Here is a 23335-nt window from a genome sequence, read left to right as displayed (position 1 = left end):
TTTGAATGACCCATTCTATTTTGCATTTATTTCTCCTTGGAAGGGGTCCAAGATCCCCCTTTATAAATAAAAAATTGTGTGAAAAGCTTGCTTTGACCATTTGTCCCTACTATAGGTATACCAAAAAAGTCAATAAATATTATATATGTACGGTATGTCGTATATATCTATGCATGTCCTCTTCATTAAATTTGCCTCCCATAAGGCTTTTATTCAATATGTACTGTATGAGAACTACAGGTATCTATCAAACACATCCAAACAACACATTCAGAAAATTTATCATGTTTTATTAGCAAACACTTCACATGTTTATCATTATTACACTATTGATAGCCTCAGGCACTGTCATATATAATTATATATAATAAGTAACATTGGAAAGGAATTTTTGTCTCTTTCTCAGCTTTCAATCCCTTTATACTTCTTGCACATATTTGTAAACTGGCGAAAAATGGCAATTTTTTCATATGTCAGGAACTGAAATGAAGAAATTTATTTGTTACATTCGAATGTTGTTTCAGAAATTCAGACAACTCAAAATTCAATAAACATGTATATATCAATAATGTATCACAGTGCAAAGCGATGACCTGTGATACACAAATTTTAAGTTACCTTGTTGCAATAATAAATTCTAAAGCTTTAATAAGTGTATATTGCTACTCTCATAACAATCATGATTTTTTACTGTTCTCATTTTAAACATTTCTATGTATTAAAGACAAGTACTAGAACCTCATTCCAATTAGTTTAATTCAAATTGGTGGAAATCCTTCACATCTTGTAATTCCTCGTCATCAGTTACCCATGGATGCTTCCCATACATTCTCTCCTTTGTCAGATTGCGAAAGCTGGTGTGGACTCAAAATCATGGTTTGTGATTGCAATGATGCAATTCCTACAAAAATATAAACCATGTCTTATTTATATGCTCATAGTTTAGACATTTCTGATCCAATTTAAATAAAGCTGTGTGGTTCAATGTTGCAAAATTGCATTAATACAAATTTAATCTGAAAAAAATCTGCAACACATTACATTTGATGATGATGTATACAATATGATGTTTACATCTGAAACAGGAAAAATTTCTTACATTGGTTTTAGCCGAATTTCCATTGGTTGACTTTTAACTTCATAAATATGTATTATGTAATGATTTTTATTCATTACATCATGGATTTTCAGTGACAAGCAAAGCATAATGTATGAACACTTGGTGAATACTTTGTACATATATATGTACATTCTGTCCAACTGTCTCGTGTCTCATCATAGAAATTTCACATGTTTAGTGATGAAATTTCCATGGTGAGAGTATAATTATCAATTTCCCTGTATGTTAACTTTCGGTCCTGTCATAATATAAATTACCACATTTATTAATCATTGAAATTATTTCATTACTACATTAGTCATAGACCTTATATCTCACTTACAATTGATCTTAATTAATACTGGATTGTTAATTTCATTAAAAAAATGTCAGGTATTAAACTGATATCTATATTAGACATGTGTTTTAATTGAGTTACACTGCATATGAATTTGTTCTCTTTGGATTTTTTTTCTTGAGCCACTAATTATCTGTATTGGTGTGTAAACACAAGGTGTGAATCTAGTAAGGTGTACAAAGTTATATCATATATGTATGATTTAATCTAGACCATATCATGGTCATTGATACAGTCATATGGCTTTTTAAAATCCTGTACCAGATCTATATGTTCACCAACAAGACACTGGGAACAAGCATGACACAATTAATATTTGAAAAGTAATTTTTGAAAGAGCACCTCCACAATGTTAATTTGGGGAAGGGGTGAGAGAGGAGGCATTTCCCATAAAAAAAATTGTTTGGATAGATCAACAGATTTATTGATATAAATCTGAATTACCTATAATCAAAGTAATGCAATATAGATCTAGTGTTTGATATTAGCGATTCCTCAAGCAGTTTGATTTTAGAAACAATTTCAAGATTGTTTTAAAAACGAAATTACGCTTTTAAAAGTATCTTCGATAGTGTCATTCTCTATGGCACTACGGACAGCTGACGGACTTTTCAAAAGATACGAGATCTCTGAGAAAATTCGAGTCACTAACCTGGTTGTTTGAATGTTCTCGCTTTATCTGGACAACTTATCCATCTGTAAAGAAGTCCCTGGTGTATCTGTCGTTTTTGGCTGGATTCCTTCTCAAATATGACAGCAATACACAAAGGTGTGGCCCTGATACGATAAAATCTTCCTCCTGCTTCCACAGACGCCTCGGCATCATCATCACTACGTCGATGACGCTCCGCTCAAAATTATAGTTCAATGTCAAGGCCAGTAGTGTCAATTTTTTAATCAGTCAAAACGTTACACAAAGTGTAGACGAATTTATTTCTACTAATTCTGGAATAAATAAACCCTACGCGACCATCCTATCTGATATTTTAGAAACCGAATCACACGCGTATAGTAACTTGCGTTTTTCTGCAAAAGTTTGGAAAGCCTGTGGCAGTGTCATTATTCGTAGGGGAAAGTAGTCCGGGAGAATTTGACGCTGTATGGAGTTTGCGGTAACACGGTCGAAATATCTCAACAAAGTGTTTAGAGTTATATATATATATATATATATATATATATATATATATATATATATGTCATATCTAAAATATCAGATAGGATGATATATATATATATATATATATATATATATATATATAAAACACTAAAATTGACCAACGATACGGACAACAATGAATTGTCAAACTGAGTTTAGTTTTGACAGTTAGAACATACTTTTCTATTGACACATATTACACTTGTTGATTTGAATATGTAGACATTTTGTTTGTCATCAGATTTGTAGTTTAGTTGTTCCGGAAATTTGACAATTTACTGTTGTTCGTGTCGTTGGTCAATTTTAGTAATTGAGTAATAAATCATTATTACTGTTGTAGGATATTGTTTGGTGCTCAACAGTGACGGCTATATCGGTGAAGTGGGGTGCGAGTTTTTTGTTTATGGATGCCCCCAAACATACTACTTAAGTGATGAGTTATACAAATGTGAGTGGTATAATTTGTATATAAGTTTTGAGTCAGTTTTGGCTGCAAAGTATACGTGTTATATAGCAAATTAAACTTAACTATTATAAACAATATGAAATATACATTTATTAACAAGATATATCTTTAAAGGGAAATCAAGTCATCAAATTTTTGCAACCCCCCCCCCCTCCAGTTTACTATCATAGTTTAAAAGATTTTGATAAAGTACATTAAATTATCATTATAAGATCGGTTTTTATATACCGTATATATGTCTAGGCTAGCAAAATACCAAAAAAATTAGTTATTTCTTGCCTGAATATGCCAAAATATTTTGTCATGTTACTAGTGGATATTGTTTACAGTGATGAACAAAATTATAGCATTTTTTCAAATTAGTAAATCGGCGTTTGATGTCTTTGTACATTATTAAAGGAATCCTACTCTTCGATCTTCGATTTTCGAGCGCATATTTATAACTATGAAAGATTAAGATGACGAACACTGATTAATCTCATAACTCATATAAGCAATACAAAATAGAAAGTTAGGCAAATACTGACCCCTGACTATACCAGAAGTGGGATCATTCGTTTTCACCTGCTATATGCGATTTTTGTGTTACAGAACAGAACAATGCTCGGGGTTTTAACGGATAAATATGTTGATGCAATATCACGACTAATACCGACGTTTGGAGAGTTTGAGGCGAGCAATCAGGAATGTATGGCTGCTTTATAAGCTCCCTTTACTCTATACAATCCAGGGTATATACACCAGTTTGCTCCGATTGTGTCAAAACGTTGTGTCTTTCATTTCGAGTTAACATATATCGATATATCGAAACGACACATAAATTAAAACTAAGAAGAACTTCGTTTAACAATTGGCGATATGGCAATTATTTCTCATCAATTTCTAACTATACGTGGTTTACTCAAAGTCATTAATAAAAGAGGATATAATCATTTGTTACCGCACCACTTTCTAAATTGGTCAATGACAAAGTTAGAAAATGGAAAAAGTTGTAACTCTGAGAGACATACATATATATCAATGTATTTACACACAAAAAAAAAACAACTTACAGATAGACCAGAAATTGTGCCGGAACAATTAACCAAGGTAACTTGCAAAGATCAGTGAAAAAGCATAAAAAAATTGCCTGGATTGATTTTTCCCGATGTCTGATATATACTAATGGGTGTCATCCAAGACTCCCAGATGATCAAAGTTAATTGGATAAAACTCCATTCAAACATTTCCCAGTAATATTGGATATATATATATATATATATATATATATATAGATAGATAGATAGATAGATAGATAGATAGATAGATAGATAGATAGATATAACTTTCTTTTATATGGTTCACATATGCACATTTCCTCGACCAGCCCATTCAACTTCACCATATACAGCTTAGCCTGATATTGCACAAAACATTGAAGGCAATAGTAGCAACAATCATGTTTTGTTGGAATCCTTGATCAAATGAGAACGTGCAGATTCCAAACGGAAACAAAAATATATCTGACAACCAAGTTGATGGTGCAGGGGTTTCAACAGTCCTGTTCAACGTCATCATTTCACAAATTCTTTTACGGTCGTTATAACGATCAAGTTTGCCAATGCAACCTATCATTTAGTTACATGAAAGGTGAAGATAATGAACAATGATCAATCTCATAACTCCTACAAGCAATTCAGAATAGATAGTTGGGGAAACAGGGACCCCAGGACACACAAGAGGTGGGTTCAGGTGCCTAGGAGAAGTAAGCATCCTCTGTCGACCGGTCACACCCGCCGTGAGCCCCATATCCTGATCAGGTAAACGGAGTTATACGTAGTCAAAATCAGTGTGCCAAGAACGGCCTAACAATCGGTGTGAAACATGTCACAGAGCAATTAACCCAATGGTAGGTTGTATTGACGAACTAGATCGTTATAACGACCATAGAATTTGCGAAATACCGACTTCAATCTAGATTGTTGAAACCCCTGTACCATCAACTTGTTTTTCAGTAGCTTGTCTCGATCTAGATACTGAATATATGCAGAACAAGCTCTTGCATATCGAATCATGTGAGAGATATAAACACCATATGCAGGTGATAATGGGATATTGCTACAAAAATATTGGAAGTTGACGATGGATAAGCTGAAATCATCTCATTTGTAATACAGTTGATTTGTCAGTTTACCTTTGATATCTAATTTCAATAAAATATGAAGCAGAAGTGGACGACTCTGTGGTGTCTTTTATTTCGAGCTTACAGGGATGTATCGAATCGACATACGAATGAAAGTTATCATTGTTAATACACATATGTCGTCGATGTATCTAAATGTCGAATTTAAGGCCATAGCAAGATATTTCTTCTTGTTGCATATAAGTTTTTTTTTAATAAATCCTGCTTCTTATGAATATAGAAACAGATCAGCTAACAAAGCAGCACAAGTTATGTCCATGGGAATTCCAACAGACTGTTGGAAGACCTGATCACCAAAGACCACGAAGATTTTGTCAATGAGGAACTCTAGCATATTTCTATTTTCAAGTTCAGAGTACTTGTGCATGGACTCAGAGTTGTGTTTAACAAAGTAAGTTTTTGGATGATTGATCAATAGATCAATAGATACTGTTTGACGTGTTTCATATCAATTTTTAGACCGTTCTTGACACACTGACTTTGGCTGCGGATAACTCCGTTTATCTGATCTAGATATAGGGCTCATGACATTTCTGAAATGATTATTTTAGATCAATGATTGTTTACAGAATTGAATGTAAAGTTAGAAGATTGAAGCCTGCTATTGAATATCAAATGATTATATCAATTTCATTACTTCTCCAGCACTTGACAATGAGTAATTCAGCTTATGTTTCCATGAAAACGTTACCTAATTCATTATTAATGATAAAACTCAGATTCGTATGAATTTTCAGCAATTGAGATGTTAATTTGCTGATATTGATTTGAAAGATAAAAAGGAGTTTTACTTTTATTTTAGTTACTGAACATGTAAAGAAGCAAGTGTTTATAATCATAGTTATGTATGGGTCAAAATCCACTAACATGGTTTCCCTGAAATTGATTATATGAGTTATGAGATTGGTTTTATAGTGAGATGACAATTGCTACATGCACATGTAACTGTATTGTATAGTTTACAGAAGAAAATCGGATTAAGTTACTGATTAGTACGGTTTGATGACGATCTTAGGTCAATATTTTCTTTAAAGAATTGAATTCATACTAACATGGTTCTGTTTATCCGATTTTCTTTGGTTATCAATCAAATTAAACTACATATGTATCAAATAGAAATCAGAAACGATTAGCCGTTTGAACCCAGATGAGGATAGAGTGACATGAAGAAGATCTAGGAGGTATAAACAAACGTGTGATCTGACCAATTTTAGGTCGATGTTCACATTTTACATTCACATTTCAAAGCTTTCTATAACAAACTGATATTCTATTGACTTCATATTGAATGAATTCAGCTGTGTGTGAAATTTTCGACAAAGGAATCCTTTAGAAATGGCGAGAGTATCACGGTCTGTATTTCGTAACAAAGGAACGAATATGCGCAGAAAATCCTTTGAATGCCCTGAATTAAAAAAAGTAATCGATATGCTTAATCGATAGTACATGTTTTAATGCACTGGTGTGCGTTTTGTGTAAATTAAGATTAAAATGTGCGATGCTATTATAACTGAAAAATAATGTATATTCATTGAAGATCCAGCCTGTCTCCGACTAAGCAAAGTCAACAGATGTTATCTGGCAGATCCTGAATGTGGTATAAGCTATAATTTATACATTGATTTTTTAAAACAGTATTTGCATACAGATCTGAAATGCTTGTTAAATGTGCAGTTTTTTCATGAAATTACTCATCTTTTCAATTTTGCTAGTTGTTGTCAAGTATATGTTACGTGTGAAGGGCATGATAGATACATTATTTATACCGATTGTATTTCATTTCAATGCTACATGAGGAACATTAGCAACCCTGAGATATAAACTCATTTAGATATCACAATTTCATATTCCTTCTACGAAAAAGAGAACAAGCTTTAGAGCTTAGTAATTGAAGAAAAATTAGACAAATTAGAATCAATAAATCCCGTCAACTTAACAGAGATAAAGTGAAACTGGTCCGCTTGAAAATGTAAGGGAAATATTTCTGTAATTTAGATTCTTGCAATGTTTTAAGTGAAACAACAAGGAGTTGAAAATTGAGCAAAATTTACAACCAGGTAGAAATTTTAGGTCATGTTAATTATTTTTAAGAAATGTTATACCCTAGGAGGCTGGAAATGTCTTTAAAATTGAACTTGGGAATTTTATTAATGCTTTCGAGATTTCAAGCTTAGTTTTGCTTGTTTCAAATGCCTTAGATGAAAGTACATCCGAAAATGAGGTGCCTGAAGTAATATATAAAGTAAGGGAAATAACTCTAATGATAAATGTTTCGGGATGTGACGATTTCATAACCGCAATTTATGTCACTCAGGTGAACTATTGCAATTATTCTACGTCCGTCGTGGTGTGTAGTCTGACATGTGTTAAAAATGTTGTATAGTAGGGATCTAGCGTTCCTCATCAGGATCAGTATTCGATGAATAAGATCACGAAACAACGCAGAGTAATTGCTGCTATGTGAAGAAACTAGTTTTCACACAATCATAAAGATATCTAGGTCAGATTTGACATTTCTGCCTTATGCCACAAGTCTTTTGAAAAAGTACAACACGTTTATTGATTTTATTTGCAACAGTAGTATGTCTAAATATAACATGCGTTTTTTACCCTTCGACAAGTTCTCTCTTCCGACCTAAGATTTTTGCATTTCTCTTTCTTTCTTCCTTGTTAAGGAAATTAGCTCCTGGGCTTTTGAACACAACTGTCGAAGTTGCTACAACTAAGTATTTATTTGTCCAACACTGATTCCACCGATGCAAACATATTACACATCTATTAATCTAACTATATTCAGTTAAAAAAACAACAACTTGTGCCCATTCCAATGTTGAAAAAGAGATTGACGATGTATTTATATTTATGGCAGCAGTATTAATTAATCAAAAAGTTCGTAATCTTCATAGTACTATTTCCGTTCTATCTAATATCTCTTCTATTTTGTTTACTCCTATACTTGTATTTCAGTTTTATAATTAAAGGTGAAGATGACGAACAGTGATCAGGAATATAGATAGTTGGGCAAATAGGGACATACGAGAGGTGGAATCAGGTGGCTAAAAGAGTAAGCATCCCCTGTAGACCGGGTCACACCAGCCGTAAGCCGTGTATCATGAGAATGGAATTAGTAATTTAATGCATTAATTTGGTTGATATATTTTCCAAACAGAACACCGATTCTAAAAACAGTTTAAATCAATTCATTTGAAATTTTGTAAACAATTCATTGGTTTCGCCTTTGAAATTTTTATCCCTAGCCCCATTTTAGTTCCATTTGAAATTTTAAGACAATACTTTAAAAAGATGTGAAATTCTAGAAAACATTACACCTTGTGGGGTTGATTGCAGTTTGGTGTCTTCGCTTATCCTAATAAGTCTTTTTAAACTCTAAAACTCATGAATTTTACGTATATCAAGTGCATAAAGGTCATTATTTATTCCATTACTAATATTAAACTCCTTTTAGATTCCTATCGTCAGAAGACATGGATATGTACATGTATCTATTTGATGTAACGATTGATTGGTGTTGCTTATGCTACAGACAAATAATGTTTAATTTAATAAATCTTGAGTCAATTATAAATGCAGAAAGGTCATGTTTAGAACACTGTAGCCAAACAACAAGCATTATGACCCCAGTTTTTCTTTTTAATTTTCTAATGTGTCTTCAATGTAGATATTAAAAGAAAGACGCTTCACATAAAATTGACATGATTCCAAATCTCAGGTGCAAACCTCTTTAATCGGACATTTACAGGTTAAACCGTACTTGGGGTGTTTCGTCGTTTGCAAATTTCACAACACCGATTCAAAATTGAAGTGAAGAAAAATATTGTTAAACTTTCATTATCTCGCATCAGTATTTCACAAATCTATGGTCGTTATAACGATCTAGTTCGTCAATACACCCTATCATTGGGTGAAATGCTGTCTCACATGTTTCATACCGATTGTTAAGCCGTTCTTGGCACACTGATTGTGACTACGGATACCTTACGGTGGATGTGACCCGATCGACAAGGGATGCTTACTCCTCCTAGGCACCTGATCCCACATCTGGTGTGTCTAGGGGTCCGTGTTTGTCCAACTTTCTATTTTGTATTTCTTATAGGAGTTATGAGATTGATCACTGCTCGCTATCTTAGCCTTTCATCCAATTTAAACAAAAAGTCCACGATCGGTATGGATATCGTCTCCTATCGGGAACAGGGGGATGTAATTCACTGATATCACCTATTCAACATTTCTAGCTTTTTATCTGGGATACAGATTGTAAATTGTGGGACCCTAGGATCTCCAGGGAGGGGAAAACTGCAAAACAATTAACCAATCGTCCCCGTCTATGGAATCATTTGAAATATATAAGCACAATGTACACATGCTACTAAAAATATTATGAATAATGCAGTAATGGACGACAGTGACACCGAAGTCATTATGTTTGCTATAAAGCTGAGTTTTTAGTTTGTCATTAACATCTATGTTTAGTTGAACAATCAAATGTAAAACACATGAAAAATCTTGTCTATTGTTTTTAAAATGTTTACTTTGAGTTCATTGACATATATTAAATCAAAATGTCAATGAAATTGAATAAAACTTTGTAGATGATTGATTGTATGTTCTTTAACGTCCTTCACGAGATTTTTCGGTGAAAAGCTGCAGAATTTAGGTCTATGTTTGGTGCCTTTGAACTGGGAGGGTTCTTTATCGCGCCCCACCTGATGTGACAAGGGAGATTGGTTCACTGCTTGTGTATCGAATCAGTCAAGATAAATTGATACAAAGTACAAACAATGGAATATAGTTATCCCCTGCATATGGTGTTTGCGTCTCTCAACTGATTCGATACGCAAAAACTTGTTCTGTGTGTTGTCAGTTTTTAAATCATGGCAAACTATTGACAAACAAGTTGATGGTACAGGGGTTTCAACAGTCTATATAGAAGTCAGCATTTCGCACATTCTATGGTCGTTATAACGATCTAGTTCGTTAATACAACCTATCATTGGGTCAAATGTTGTCTGACGTGTTTCGTACCGACTGTTAGGCCGTTCTTTGCACACTAGTTTGACTACGGATAACTCCGTTTACCTGATCAGGATATAGGGCTCACGACGGGTGTGATCGGTCAAAAAGGGATGATTACCCCTCCTAGGCACATAGGTGTGTCCAGGGATCCGTGTTTGCCGAGCTATTTATTTTGTATTGCTTATAGGAGTTATGAAATTAATTACTGTTCGTGTATAGATATTGGGAGTCGACTATCGGAAAGCTGAAGTAGTTTCATTTGCCGTGATGTTGAGTTGTTTATGTGTCCTAAGGTATCGGGGGTGTTAGTCTAAAAGCAACGGGATGCATGTTTTGGCATCCACATTTCAAACAATGATCCGGGGTAAGGATAGGACAACAGTGAAAAATTTAGATTTTTTTTATTAGACGCTCCTCTAGTTGTAATCATAAAGTCAGAGGGTTCTATTGAATTGTGTTGCATTGTACTATTTTGCTATATCTCAAACAAACTTCAAGTTTGAATATAAAAGCAATTTGCATCTCAATATTAAAGAACCGGTTGATGGGGGGTGGACAAACTTTACCTACTGGTGGAATCCGTGCACAGTGACGTGTGGAGGAGGTATACAATCAGGCCAGGAACATCGCACCTGTACAAATCCTCGTCCTTCCAAAGACGGAAAACCCTGTGTGGGATCTCTTCACCGACGAAAAGCATCACGGAACTGTAATACACATCCTTGTCCAGGTATTGTATTTTTGTCATCATGTCTAGTTGTTACATTGTATGACATTTGTTAGGCCATTCTTCACTTACTGATTCTAACTACGGATTACTCGGTTATAACGATCTAGTTCGTCAGTACAACCTCGCATTGGGTCAAATGCTGTTTGACGTGTTTCATACGGATTGTTAAGCCGTTCTTGGCACACTGATTTTGACTGCGGATAACTCCGTTTACCTGATCAGGATATAGGGCTCACTCCTCCCATGCACCTGGTCTCACCTCTAGTGTCGAGGGGTCAGTGCTTGCTCTTCTCTTGATTGTGTCCTTTTAGGGAGTTATGGGATTTTTCACTTGTTCATTCAAATGCACATAATGAATTCGATAGTACATTGGTATGACATTTAGTGCAAATGCATTATTTGTAAACCCATAAACATACAGAATTATTGCTAAGTGGATTTTATTTTAAATTATGTTTAGTTGATGGAAAGTGGTCAGAGTACGGCCCATTCAGTAAGTGGAGCAAGTGTTCTTTGTCTTGTGGAGTGGGAAAAGGAACAAAACAGCGTTTTCAAAAAAGAGATTGCAACAACCCACCACCACAATACGGCGGAGAAAGCTGCAGAGGAAGTAATGTCCATGCTGAGAGAAGACAATGCAGTTTGAATCCCTGTCCAGGTAACATTATCTGCATATACTACACATTACTTGCCTTAAAACAGACTCAATACAAAGTCCAAAATTCAGGTTATTTCTGCCTCTGATCTACAGGTATGAAAGGCATATATCAAACACAAAGTGGTTCCAAAACTTTCCCAGAAACTTATTTAACAGTGATTGCGAAAAGTCTGGTCGATATGTTTTTTGATAAATTATGCTGTATTTTATCGCACATTATGTAATTGTATCCGTGTAACAACATTTTGAATATAATTAAAAATATTTAGAGTCATCTGGAATGTTGCTCATTTATTAGGTGACATGTTTGTCTTTTTATATATATTTTTTTACGAGGCAGAATTCTTTCCAAGGCTTCTGTATGAGAGGTGATGATAACGAACAGTGATCAATCTCATAACCCCTGTAAGCAATACAAAATAGATAGTTGGGCAAAAACGGACCCCAGGACACGCCAGAGGTGGGATCAAGTGCCCAGAAGGAGTAACCATCCCCTGTCGAACGGTCATACCCGTGATGAGCCCCATACATTAAACATAGTTATTCATAGCCAAATCAGTGTGCCAAGAACCGCCAAACAATCGGTATGAAACACGTCAGGCAACAATTGACCCATTGATATGTTGTATTGAGACGAAAGAAAGAAGCTCTTGCTATTATCTACAACTCGAGATTTAGATATCTTGACAACGTTTTATTTATTAAAGATATTAATTCTATTTTATTTCAATTCTATATATTCCATTGGACCAACATCAAAGACAGCAGTGAATCGTTCACATCTGCTCTGCACTTGTATAATATAGATGTTAACAACACACTGACATTTCAGCTTGATGACAATATTTCAGACTTTTCATTTGACATCATTTTTTTTATATTCAAGCAGCAATATTCATTTAACACATACATATGACTTTTATGTATCTTCACTCATTCGTGAGGCTAACGCATTTCCGCGTATGATAAGATTTATCTGATGCAAACTACTGACAAAAACGTTGATGTTACAGAATTGCAAAAGTATCTTTTAAATCCAGAGGTTCGCAAGTTCTGTGGTCGTTATAACGATAAGATATACAAATACAACCTGTCATTGGGTCAATGCTGTATGACGTGTTTCATGCCATTTATTAGGTGGTTTAGATATTATTTTAGTAGAGATTACTCCGTATACTAGATAAAGACACAGGGCTCATTGCTAACAGCTCCGGCTAACAGGGGTTGCTTATTCCTCCCAAGAATTTCCGTAACACTAAAAGATTAAAATTGAAGAGAAGTGAAGAATCTCATTATCCTATAAAGATTGCAAAATCGAAAACGAGGGGAACCGCACGAATGTAATCACCGGAAGTAGAATCAGATTTCATAACTGTTTCTGCTTACCTTCAACGCGTGATTTCTATTCTATTCAGCATTAACTTATCACGCTTTAAGGTAGATCATCGAACCAACATTTTGTTTGATTGCTTGTTAAACACCTCATGAGTATGATTTCATTACCATAAGAGTAATACAAACTCTCGATTAATCCCGGTGATTTTTTGTGATTTTTCCGGAATGGAAAAGGGTGTTTTGTTTGCAAATAAGAGAATCTCGAGTCCAAATTTCATCGCTGTGATATTTGGTGCATAGTAAGAATGCGTGATAGATTATGCTTAAACGACTTGGAAAGATGTTCTCATTTTTTAAGATTGAAATATTGAGGAAAAATGAAAAGGTTATTTGTTGATAAAAGGTGAAGATAACGAACAGTGATCAATCTCATAACTCCTATAAGCAATACAAAATAGATAGTTGGGCAAACACGGACCCCTGGACACACCAGAGATGGGATCAGGTGCCAAGGATGAGTAAGCATCCCCTGTTGATATATCTTTTAAATCTACGGATAAAATCTGCCCAAATAGGTTCTATAGAATCTCCTATTTGCAATTTTTTTTCATTATTCCGGGAAAATAAAAAAAACAACATATAAAATAATCCAGAGCATGGGCTACTTTTTCGATAGTGAATTCGTATTTCAACCGTGGTACTTAAACAAGCCATCAAATAGAAATTTAGAGCAATAAGCCACTTTAATTTGATGTCAGTTAACCTCTCTATGTGAATGAGGTTTTATATTACTTCATTCGTTCAACGTTTCATTTAAAATCACACTGAGTTTCCGTTTTACCGACAATCTAGGAAGGGCGCATTTATTGATTTGTCGATCTGTTTCACGTGCAACAGTAGGTTAATTGATATCTGGGTTTTTTTTTTCGTTGATCGGGGATGATTATTCCTCCTAGGCATCTGATCCCACATCTGGTATGTCCAGGGCTCCGTGTTTGCCACCTCTTAATTGTTTATTCCTTATAGGAGTTATGAGATCAATCATTGTTCGTTATCTTCACCTTTACATTCATATGGACAATAAATGTATCATATCTTGCATTTGAATAATTAACAGAAATACTAGTAACACCGTCCGAGTTTCTAAATATCTTGCAAGTTATTCAAAGTTGATTAAAACGTTGTACATTCGGAATGTTTACATGAAATTTCTCTCCACATACATGTACCTCTTCAATACCTCCTGTACACACAGGTATTAACAAGTTGAACTCATCTATGCAAGGTGAAGATAACGAACATTGATCAATCTCATAACTCCTCCAAGCAATACAAAATAGAGAGTTGGGCAAACACGGGCCCCTGGACACACCAGAGGTGGGGTCAGGTGCCTAGGAGGAGTAATCATCCCCTGTTGACCGGTCACACCGGCCGTGAGCCCCATATCCATATATATTTGATCTTTTATTGAAGGTAGATATTAACTGCAAACTAACAACTCAACTTTGTGACAAACAGGGTTATTTCAACTTCTTCATCGTCAACTTCCCATTTTTTTTGCAATATTCCATTATCATCTGCATATGGTGTTAACTGATTTGATACGCAAGAGCTTGCTCTGCGTTTGGTCGGTTTTTAAATCGAAGAAGGCTACTGACAAATGGTGCAGGTGGTATAACAGTTTCGTTTAAAATCAGCATTTCACAAATTCCGTGGCCGATGTAGCGATCTAGTTGGTCTATTCAACCTACCATTGGGTCAAATGCTGTCTGACGTGTTTCATGTCGATTGTTAAGCCTTCTTGGCACATTGATTTTGACTATGGATAATCCCGTTTACCTTATCAAGATATAGCCCTATATATTGATCAGGTAAGCGGCGTTTTCCAGTACAGGTGCAAGTTGCGTTCAAATCATGTGCAGGTAGGGCTTGATATGTCAATATTTATATGGTAAATTTAAAACAGTTATGCGATATCTTCTGAAATATATTCAACATTCTCGTTTAAACTCATCACTTCGTTATAACGATTTAATTTGCCAAGTTTTACATTATGACCCCTGGGTCGAGGCCTCTGCTGGTGGACTGTTAGTCCCCGAGGGTCTCTACAGCCCAGTAGCTAAGTACTTCGTTACTAGCTTGAAAATACTGATGTATATTTAATTGCTGTTATAAAATTTAGAAATTCATTTCAAAATTAAGGATTATCTCCCTCACGCATAGCTCTTATCCTTGGACGAATTTGGCTCCACTTGTTTGGCACGCTGTTTTTGGCTATATTTAGATCTAAAACTTCATAGTTATTTCGGATTTCAAACATTTCGGTTGAGCATCACTGAAGAGACATTATTTGTCGAAATGTGCATTTGGTGCATCAAAATTGGTACCGTATAAGTTTTACATTATGACCCCTGGGTCGAGGCCTCTGCTGGTGGACTGTTAGTCCCCGAGGGTCTCTACAGCCCAGTAGCTAAGTACTTCGTTACTAGCTTGAAAATACGGATGTATATTTAATTGCTGTTATAAAATTTAGAAATTCATTTCAAAATTAAGGATTATCTCCCTCATGCATAGCTCTTATCCTTGGACGAATTTGGCTCCACTTGTTTGTGGCTATATTTAGATCTAAAACTTCATAGTTATTTCGGATTTCAAACATTTCGGTTGAGCATCACTGAAGAGACATTATTTGTCGAAATGCGCATCTGGTGCATCAAAATTGGTACCGTATAAGTTTTACACCATGGAAGAGCCAGTCAAGTAAACCAGAAAGACGTTAGTGTAAATGAAAACCCCAACAAATAATCTTTAGTTTTTAGATACTTTACAAAAACTACACAATTTCCGAAGTCAACACAGGAAAGATATTAGTTTGAGTGAAAACTTTAATAAACGATACACAAATACTTTACAATAACTACACAATTTCCTGGAGATAAGTCTTTTTGTATTTTGTAACCAAGTTGATGGTGGATGGTCCGAATTTTTTCCTTATGGAGACTGGAGCCGATGTTCTGTTACATGTAATAAAGGAACACAGACACGGGTCATAATTCGCACGTGTTCTGAGCCTGCACCTCTATACGGTGGTAGAACTTGCACAGGTAGAAGTACACGAACTGAACAACGACAATGCATTACGACAGAGTGTCCGGGTGAGATGTGATTTATATGCAACTGTTGAAGGAACAAATTTTGTAATTCGATAACTCTGTGTAATATAGCAATTTAATTCTATTTGGAAGTTCTAATAACATCTTTTCCATTTTGTCAGCCTTTGTCTTTCCTAAAATGCAATGGTAACTAGTATCCTATTAGTATCCAGATTTAATCTTTTCTATTTCCTGCATTCTTTCACGGTGCTTTTTATCATGATTTAGTACATGGTGCTTGGTCAGTGTTTGGGGCCTTCAGTGACTGGAGTGAATGTTCTGAGACGTGTGGAGGAGGAAGTCAGGAACGCTCTCGTTACAGAGTTTGTAATAATCCTTCACCAAAACATGGTGGAAAAGCGTGTAAAGGATCCAGAATTGTCAATGAGACGAGGAAGTGTAACACACAACCATGTCCAGGTTATTTAATCATCGCAAAATAAGTATCATGTTGGATAGTGTTTCACAAATGAACCGGAAATTTGCGGTACTTGTTTGACATTGTCTTAATTTTTTGTCCTTGACATGGTTAATAAGACTCAACACTTATTCATTCAAATGTGCATAATGAATTTAAAATGAAATTGGTGTCATAACTTGTATCAATGCATTATATACACGACATGTAAAGTACCGGAATTATTGTTGCGTTAAATGCATTGTGAATTATGTTTAGTTAATGGACATTGGTCAGAGTATTACCATCTTAGTGAGTGGAGCAAGTGTTCTATATCTTGTGGTGTAGGAAAAGGAATACAAAAGCGTGTTCGAAAGAAATATTGCAATAACCCAGCTCCACAATACGGTGGAAAGAACTGCCCAGGAAGTAATGTCCATGCTGAGAAAAAACAATGCAATTCAAATCCCTGTCCAGGTAACATTTTATGTAAATAGCACTCTGACATAAAACAAACTCAATAGATAGTCAAACGTTAATGTTTTATCTGCCCCGGTCCTATATATAGCAATCACAAAGTGGACCTAGAACTTTAATTAAACATAATCTTACATTTATTGAGAAAGTCTGTCATTTGGATTGATAACGGATGCTGAATTTCAAAACATGCTATTTAATGTATTTAGTGTAACAACATTTCTAATATAACTAAAAACGGTTAAAGTTATCGCATGGTTAGAGTGAGCAGCATATGTCTGACTATATGTACTCCAATTTAATTTGCTTTATACAATGTACATAATTATTTAATAACTTATCATTGGGCTAATGCTGTCTGACTTGTTTCATACCGATTGTTAGGCCGTTGTTGGCACACTGATTTTGACTGCGGATTGCTCTGTTTAGTTGATCAAGATATAGGGCTTACGGCGGGTGTGACCGGTCAACAGGGGATGCTTACTCCTCCTAGGCATCTGCTCCCACCATTGTTCTTTGTCTTCACCATTCATTATTACAAAATGATAAAATACTCTAAAAGAAACAACTGTAGGATGTAAGTTCATTATCATTTTTAGATTGAAAGTTTTTGACAAGAAAGTCAGCTTCACTAAATCTTTGAGTATTAACACCCACTATTTGTTTCTTTAAACAATAGTCAAATTATTAAAAAAAAAATAATAATAACGAATCATGACACGACTTTAAAAATATCAGAAATCGCACAAGTTTGATAATATACACAGACATACGTACTCCTTATGATATGAAAAACAAAAGCTGCTTTCATGTAGTGTGGTTTCTAAATACAAAAGAGAGTCCCACTCAAAACAGGGAGGTTAGTTTCAATGAAAACTGTAATGGCAATTTTATTGATACTTTGCAATCACGCAACAATTTCCAAGGGATAAGTCTTTTTTTTTTTGTATTTTGTAACCAAGTTGATGGTGGATGGTCCGAATTCATTCCTCATGGAGACTGGAGCCAATGTTCTGTTACATGTAAAAATGGAACCCAGACACGTGTCACAATCCGCACGTGTTCTGAACCAGCACCTCTATACGGGGGTAAACATTGTATTGGTCGCAGCACAGGACGTGAACAACAACTATGTACTAAAGCAGACTGTCCGGGTAAGATATGTTTAATATGAAACTCTTGAAGGAACACATTTTGTAATTAGGCAACTCTGTGTAATACAGTTATGCAATCTTATTTGAAAGTTTGACTAACATCTTTTCTATTCTGCCAGCCTTTATTATTCCTAAAATACAATGGTGGCTTACATGGTATTAGTTTGAAGATTTAATCTCGTTTATCTCTACATTGATTTACATTGCCTCTGGTTATGATTTAGTACATGGTGCTTGGTCAGTGTTTGGAGCCTTCAGTAACTGGAGTGAATGTTCTGAGACGTGTGGAGAAGGAAGTCAGGAACGCTCTCGTTACAGAGTTTGTAATAATCCTTCACCAAAACATGGTGGAAAAGCGTGTAAAGGATCCAGAATTTTCAATGACAGGAGGAAGTGTAACACACAACCATGTCCAGGTTATTTAGTTTATAGCAAAGTAATCGCAATGTTGGTTAATGTTTCACAAACTCATTAACGATCGTAAAGTACGTGTTTGCCTTTTTTCTTAATTTGCATTGTTAGCTGATTTCTAAGAACGATCTCTGTTCCTTATTTTTGCTTTTTCGTGCTGTGAATATTTAATTACAAAAGCAGGCAAACACTTCAAAGGGATATAAATTGACTCTCTTACTGATTTGAATTCATAAAGATATTGTGGTCAGGGTGGGTGATATCGCTCATTTGGGGATGCTTACTCTTCCTAGGCATCTTTCCATATCTCCGGTATGTCCAGGGATCAATGTTTGCCATACTCTGAATCTCATGCCCACTTTTGGTTATCCTTATGAATATACTCTTGAATAGCGCAAAACAAGAGGTCATGGGATCCTAATATTCGCAATGCAAAGTGAAGATAACGAACAGTGATCAATCTCATAACTCCTATAAGCAATACAAAATAGATAGTTGGGCAAACACGGATCCCTGGACACACCAGAGGTGGGATCAGGTGCCTAGGAGGAGTAAGCATCCCCTGTTGACCGGTCACACCCGCCGTGAGCCTTATATCCTGATCAGGTAAACGGAGTTATCCGCAGTCAAAATACAGTAACCACATGATAAGAAACTTGAAATTAGAAGTTTCGCATGTCTCAGGAGGAAGAAACACGCCTTCCGCTGTGCCAAAAACAGACGTCCAATGTCACAGCAGGTTTGGCACGATAAAGACCCCTCCCTTTTCAAAGGCCGTAAGCGCCGAGCGTAGCCCCATCATGGGCAATGGTAATATCCCCATGTGAATGAAACATTCTCGAGTGTCCCATTGTTAAACAATATAGAATCAATCCATTTCAACTGATCAATCTACAAGAGCTTGTTCAGCGTATTGTCAATACTCATAAACAAATTGATGGTGTAGGGGTTTCAAAGGTCTCCTTTAAATTTAGCATTTCGCAAATTCTATGGTCGTTATAAAGATCTAGTTTGCCAATACAACCTATCATCGGGTCAAATACTGCTTGATCTGTTTCATACCAATCGTTAGGTCGTCCTTGAAACACTGATTTTAACTACCGATAACTATATTTACCTGAGCAAAATATAGAGCTCACGGCGTGTGTGACTGCTCGAAAGAGGATGCTTATTCCCCCAAGTCACCTGGTCCGACCTGATCCCAACTCTGGTGTATCGAAAGGTTCGTGTCTGTCCAACTATCTATTTTGTATTGCTTATAGGAGTTCTGACATTGATTACTGTTTTTATCTTCACCTTTCTATACATGACAGAAGTTTTAACTAAATAACACTTCTCTTTTGCACATGATGATTCCAGCGGATCTCATATCCCGGGCATCCAAATTGTTTTTCTTTCAGTTCATGGTGGTTGGTCAGAATTCAATTCATACAGTGAATGGAGCACGTGCCCTGTTACATGTGGAGGAGGAAATCAAACACGATCCAGAACAAGAAGATGTGATAACCCTCGTCCAGAACACAACGGATTCAACTGCACAGGGTCGGTGGAAGAAATTGCTAGTAGGAAATGTAATTCAAACATCTGTCCAGGTGAGAAGTTTTTACAATATCAAATACTATGTAACGTCATCTTCAAATGTAAAATTGTTCAGAAAGTTTCCAGTATATGTAAACAAAGGAAATTCTTTCATATTTCCACTGATAAAACAAAATCAATGAATTCATTGTAATAGTATAAAATTTAATATCCTTAATCTACATTAAAAGGGGTCAAAAAGACAGCTGACAAGACGGTAATCATTTTTATTGTGGTGTCGTGCATTTTGACAACCCTCCTTTGTCTGATTGCATCCAGAATATATCAGCGTAGAACAAGTAGAAAAATGTACAAAATAGAGGAACCAATGCAACTTCATTCGATGGAAACGGTTTATGAAGACATGGAAAGCATAGAATTAAGAAATCGTGATTATATCTCATCTCACACAGAATGCGTTCTCAATCCACGACTCCTCCATCGACCTGATGACGGAGTGGAACTTTCTTCTGTCTTTTTAGATTTGAGAAGACAGTATTCTATTTTGAGCTATGATGAACGTGCGAATACTAAATTCACCCAAGAGATAAGTGACGAAAATGAAGAATCCACAATCTATTCCAACGAGAACAGTACTCCAGGTGAAATGAATGATAAGAGATTGGCAATTCTTGCAGGAAATCAAAACGAAAATGATTATACTGGAGCAGAAATATGTTTCGATTTAGCTAAAACTCGACAAAATGAAATATCTAGTGTCGTTTGCCACGACGAACCAACCATGAAGAAAAGAAATCGATACATTGTCATTTTACCCAATGAAACTTACCCGGAGAGTGTCAGTGAAGAATCTCATGATTGTGCAACGAAATATGAGAATGAAGAATTCGAAAAATGTGAAGACATAGATACAGAGTTTTCAATGAATTTGGCAGAAAGCATTGGAGAAAATTACAACGCTTCACGTCACCACGTCGGTAGAGATACCTTTGAACGAGGCAATATTTTGGTTTTGCAATCTGATAATGATGGCTCGGATGAGAAATAAACATGGAATACACAATTTTGCCCGCACTACTAGGATACCACGACAAGTGTACTCATCGTCGTACACGCCAAGACGCAGATAACAAAAATTGCCAAGAAAGAATAGCACTAAAATATCTAGCCATGTAAATGATACACTTATTGCATGAAATCGCGAAAAAATTCAATGCGCTAAAATCTCAAGACAGCTTCTTCAAGAACACAAATAGCCCCTACACAAACATAACTTGGTATACGATATGTTAATGATTCCTTAACATGGAACTACATGAATGTCGAAGGAGTGTAATTCATTCTTTTAGAGTTGCTGATTACTTCATTCAATGTTTAGACTTACAAGACATGTACATGTAAATTGTAAATGATGTTAGACAATTGTCAACACTATTGATTTCACAATGATAAAAGGAAACTCGGGACAAGGCATGGAAATCAGTTAATATTTAGAACGGAAACATTCAGTAAAAGTGTTTGTATTTCTGGAATAACTAGTTAAAGATTTGAACATTGATAATGTAGCAATGCTCACGATGGCTTTGTTTTGTAAATAGATTGTTCAAATTTCGAAATAATCTGGTGATTTCTTTTCCTGGATTTGCATATTGTGTGTTTAAAACCGTAACAGCTGCCCCTATAATTTGTTTTTAACACGTGATTTTAATTGTTATTTTCCTTGTGACACGGAGAAGGGAGTTTATAATTCAATATATGCAATTGTTATTGTATTTTCATAGTATATATGTCTTTGTTTTGGTATACTGTTTTACGTCATTTAGAGAAAATGTCTCTTATTTACAGATGTCGCATGTTGTTAAAGAATTGTGTTGCCATATTTTTTTTTACCTAGGAAATGCACTTTAGACCGTTTTTAAGATCAAATCCAAATGATCTGTAATTTCTACTCCTAGTGCTGGGAGCTTGTAGATTAAATTTAAGCCTTTTCCCTCTGTCACGAAGCCAGTGTTCTAAGTACTACGCTACCTCGGCACTATATTTGTCGTTGTACACGCTGAGCTTAGGCGCATAGCAAAATCTGCTAAAAATAAAAATGATAAAATAGCTCCCCATAAAGATTATACACTTGTTGAATGAAACTGCGCCACAAATTAAAGCGTTAAGATTTCAAACATCTTTTTCAAAGAAAAAAAGTCCCTACAAAAATATTACCTGCTATATAGCATGTTGATGAATACATCACCTTGGGTCTATGTTGAAGGAGATGGAATTTATTCTATTAGATTTTCTGATAATGCATTCAAGATTTGGACTTACAACTCATCCACGTGTAAATTGTAAATGACACTAAACATTTGTGAACACTATCGAATTAACAAACCATAAAAGAAAATCGGAACAGAGGCGGGACAATAGTTACGATTTTAGAATGAAAACAGTCTGTAAATAATGTTTTTATTCCTGAAATAAATAGCTAACGATTTGTGTATGCATTGATGATGTATTAATGCTGACAATGGTTTTGTTTTGTAAAAACATTGTTCAATTTTTCAATTAACCTGCTGATTTCAATTGCTAGATATGCATGTTATGTGTTTTATTCTTTTACAGTTAAACCAATATTGTATTTGTAACACAAGTTTTTGAATATGCTATTTTGTTTGTGTTTATTTGTTTTATGCCACCGAGAATGGATTTAATAGTTTATTTTGAGGAAGGGAAATGTGATTATATTATTATAGTTTGCAAGTCTTTAATTTCGAGATTTGTTTTAAGCCAATTAGGACATAACAAAAAAATGACCACATTAAAAGCGCTGACATATAAATCCATATACATCATATACCTTTTCAATGAAACTGCGCCAAAAATGAAAGTGCTAAACTTTCAAACAACTTTTCGACGGAAACAATTCCCTACACAAATATTACCTGCCATATAGTATGTTGATGAATACAACACATTGGGTCTCTGTTAAAGGGAGATTAAACCTATTATATTGGATTTTCTGATAATGCATTCACGTTTTAGACTAACAACTCGTTTACATGCAAGGTGAAGATAACGAACAGTGATCAATCTCATAACTCCTACAAGCAATATAAAATAGATAGTTGGGCAAACACGGACCCCTGGACACACCAGAGGTGGAATCAGGTGCCTGGGAGAAGTAAGCATCCCCTGT

At 35.2% G+C, this 23335-nt stretch overlaps 1 protein-coding gene and 1 long non-coding RNA gene across 2 annotated transcripts; both read left to right on the top strand.

Moving 5' to 3' along the window:
- Window positions 1-6812: 6812 nt before the first annotated feature.
- LOC130053048 (uncharacterized) lies at window positions 6813-11910 on the top strand. Its single transcript, XR_008801498.1, has 3 exons — window positions 6813-6858; window positions 10831-11025; window positions 11486-11910. It is a non-coding gene; the product is annotated as an uncharacterized LOC130053048 (long non-coding RNA).
- A 4491-nt stretch (window positions 11911-16401) lies between these two features.
- LOC125674353 (uncharacterized) lies at window positions 16402-22803 on the top strand. Its single transcript, XM_056161104.1, has 6 exons — window positions 16402-16569; window positions 16916-17044; window positions 18007-18198; window positions 18362-18614; window positions 20010-20201; window positions 20379-22803. The coding sequence occupies exons 1-6, from the start codon at window positions 16402-16404 to the stop codon at window positions 21194-21196; spliced, it is 1752 nt and encodes a 583-aa protein (XP_056017079.1). The 3' UTR covers window positions 21197-22803.
- The last annotated feature ends 532 nt before the right edge of the window (window positions 22804-23335 follow it).

Source organism: Ostrea edulis, chromosome 3 (assembly GCF_947568905.1).
Source record: "Ostrea edulis chromosome 3, xbOstEdul1.1, whole genome shotgun sequence".
NCBI lineage: Eukaryota > Metazoa > Mollusca > Bivalvia > Ostreida > Ostreidae > Ostrea > Ostrea edulis.
Note: the sequence above shows the minus strand (reverse complement) of the source record. Positions and strands in the feature narration are given on the sequence as shown.

Excerpts from the sequence above, each read along its gene's own strand:
- LOC125674353 (XM_056161104.1), top strand. The coding sequence starts at position 16,402 with ATGGTGCTTGGTCAGTGTTTGGGGCCTTCAGTGACTGGAGTGAATGTT. Across the intron at positions 18,615-20,009 it reads TAACACACAACCATGTCCAG|TTCATGGTGGTTGGTCAGAA; the intron begins GTTATTTAGTTT and ends TTTTTCTTTCAG. Across the intron at positions 20,202-20,378 it reads TAATTCAAACATCTGTCCAG|GGGTCAAAAAGACAGCTGAC; the intron begins GTGAGAAGTTTT and ends CTACATTAAAAG.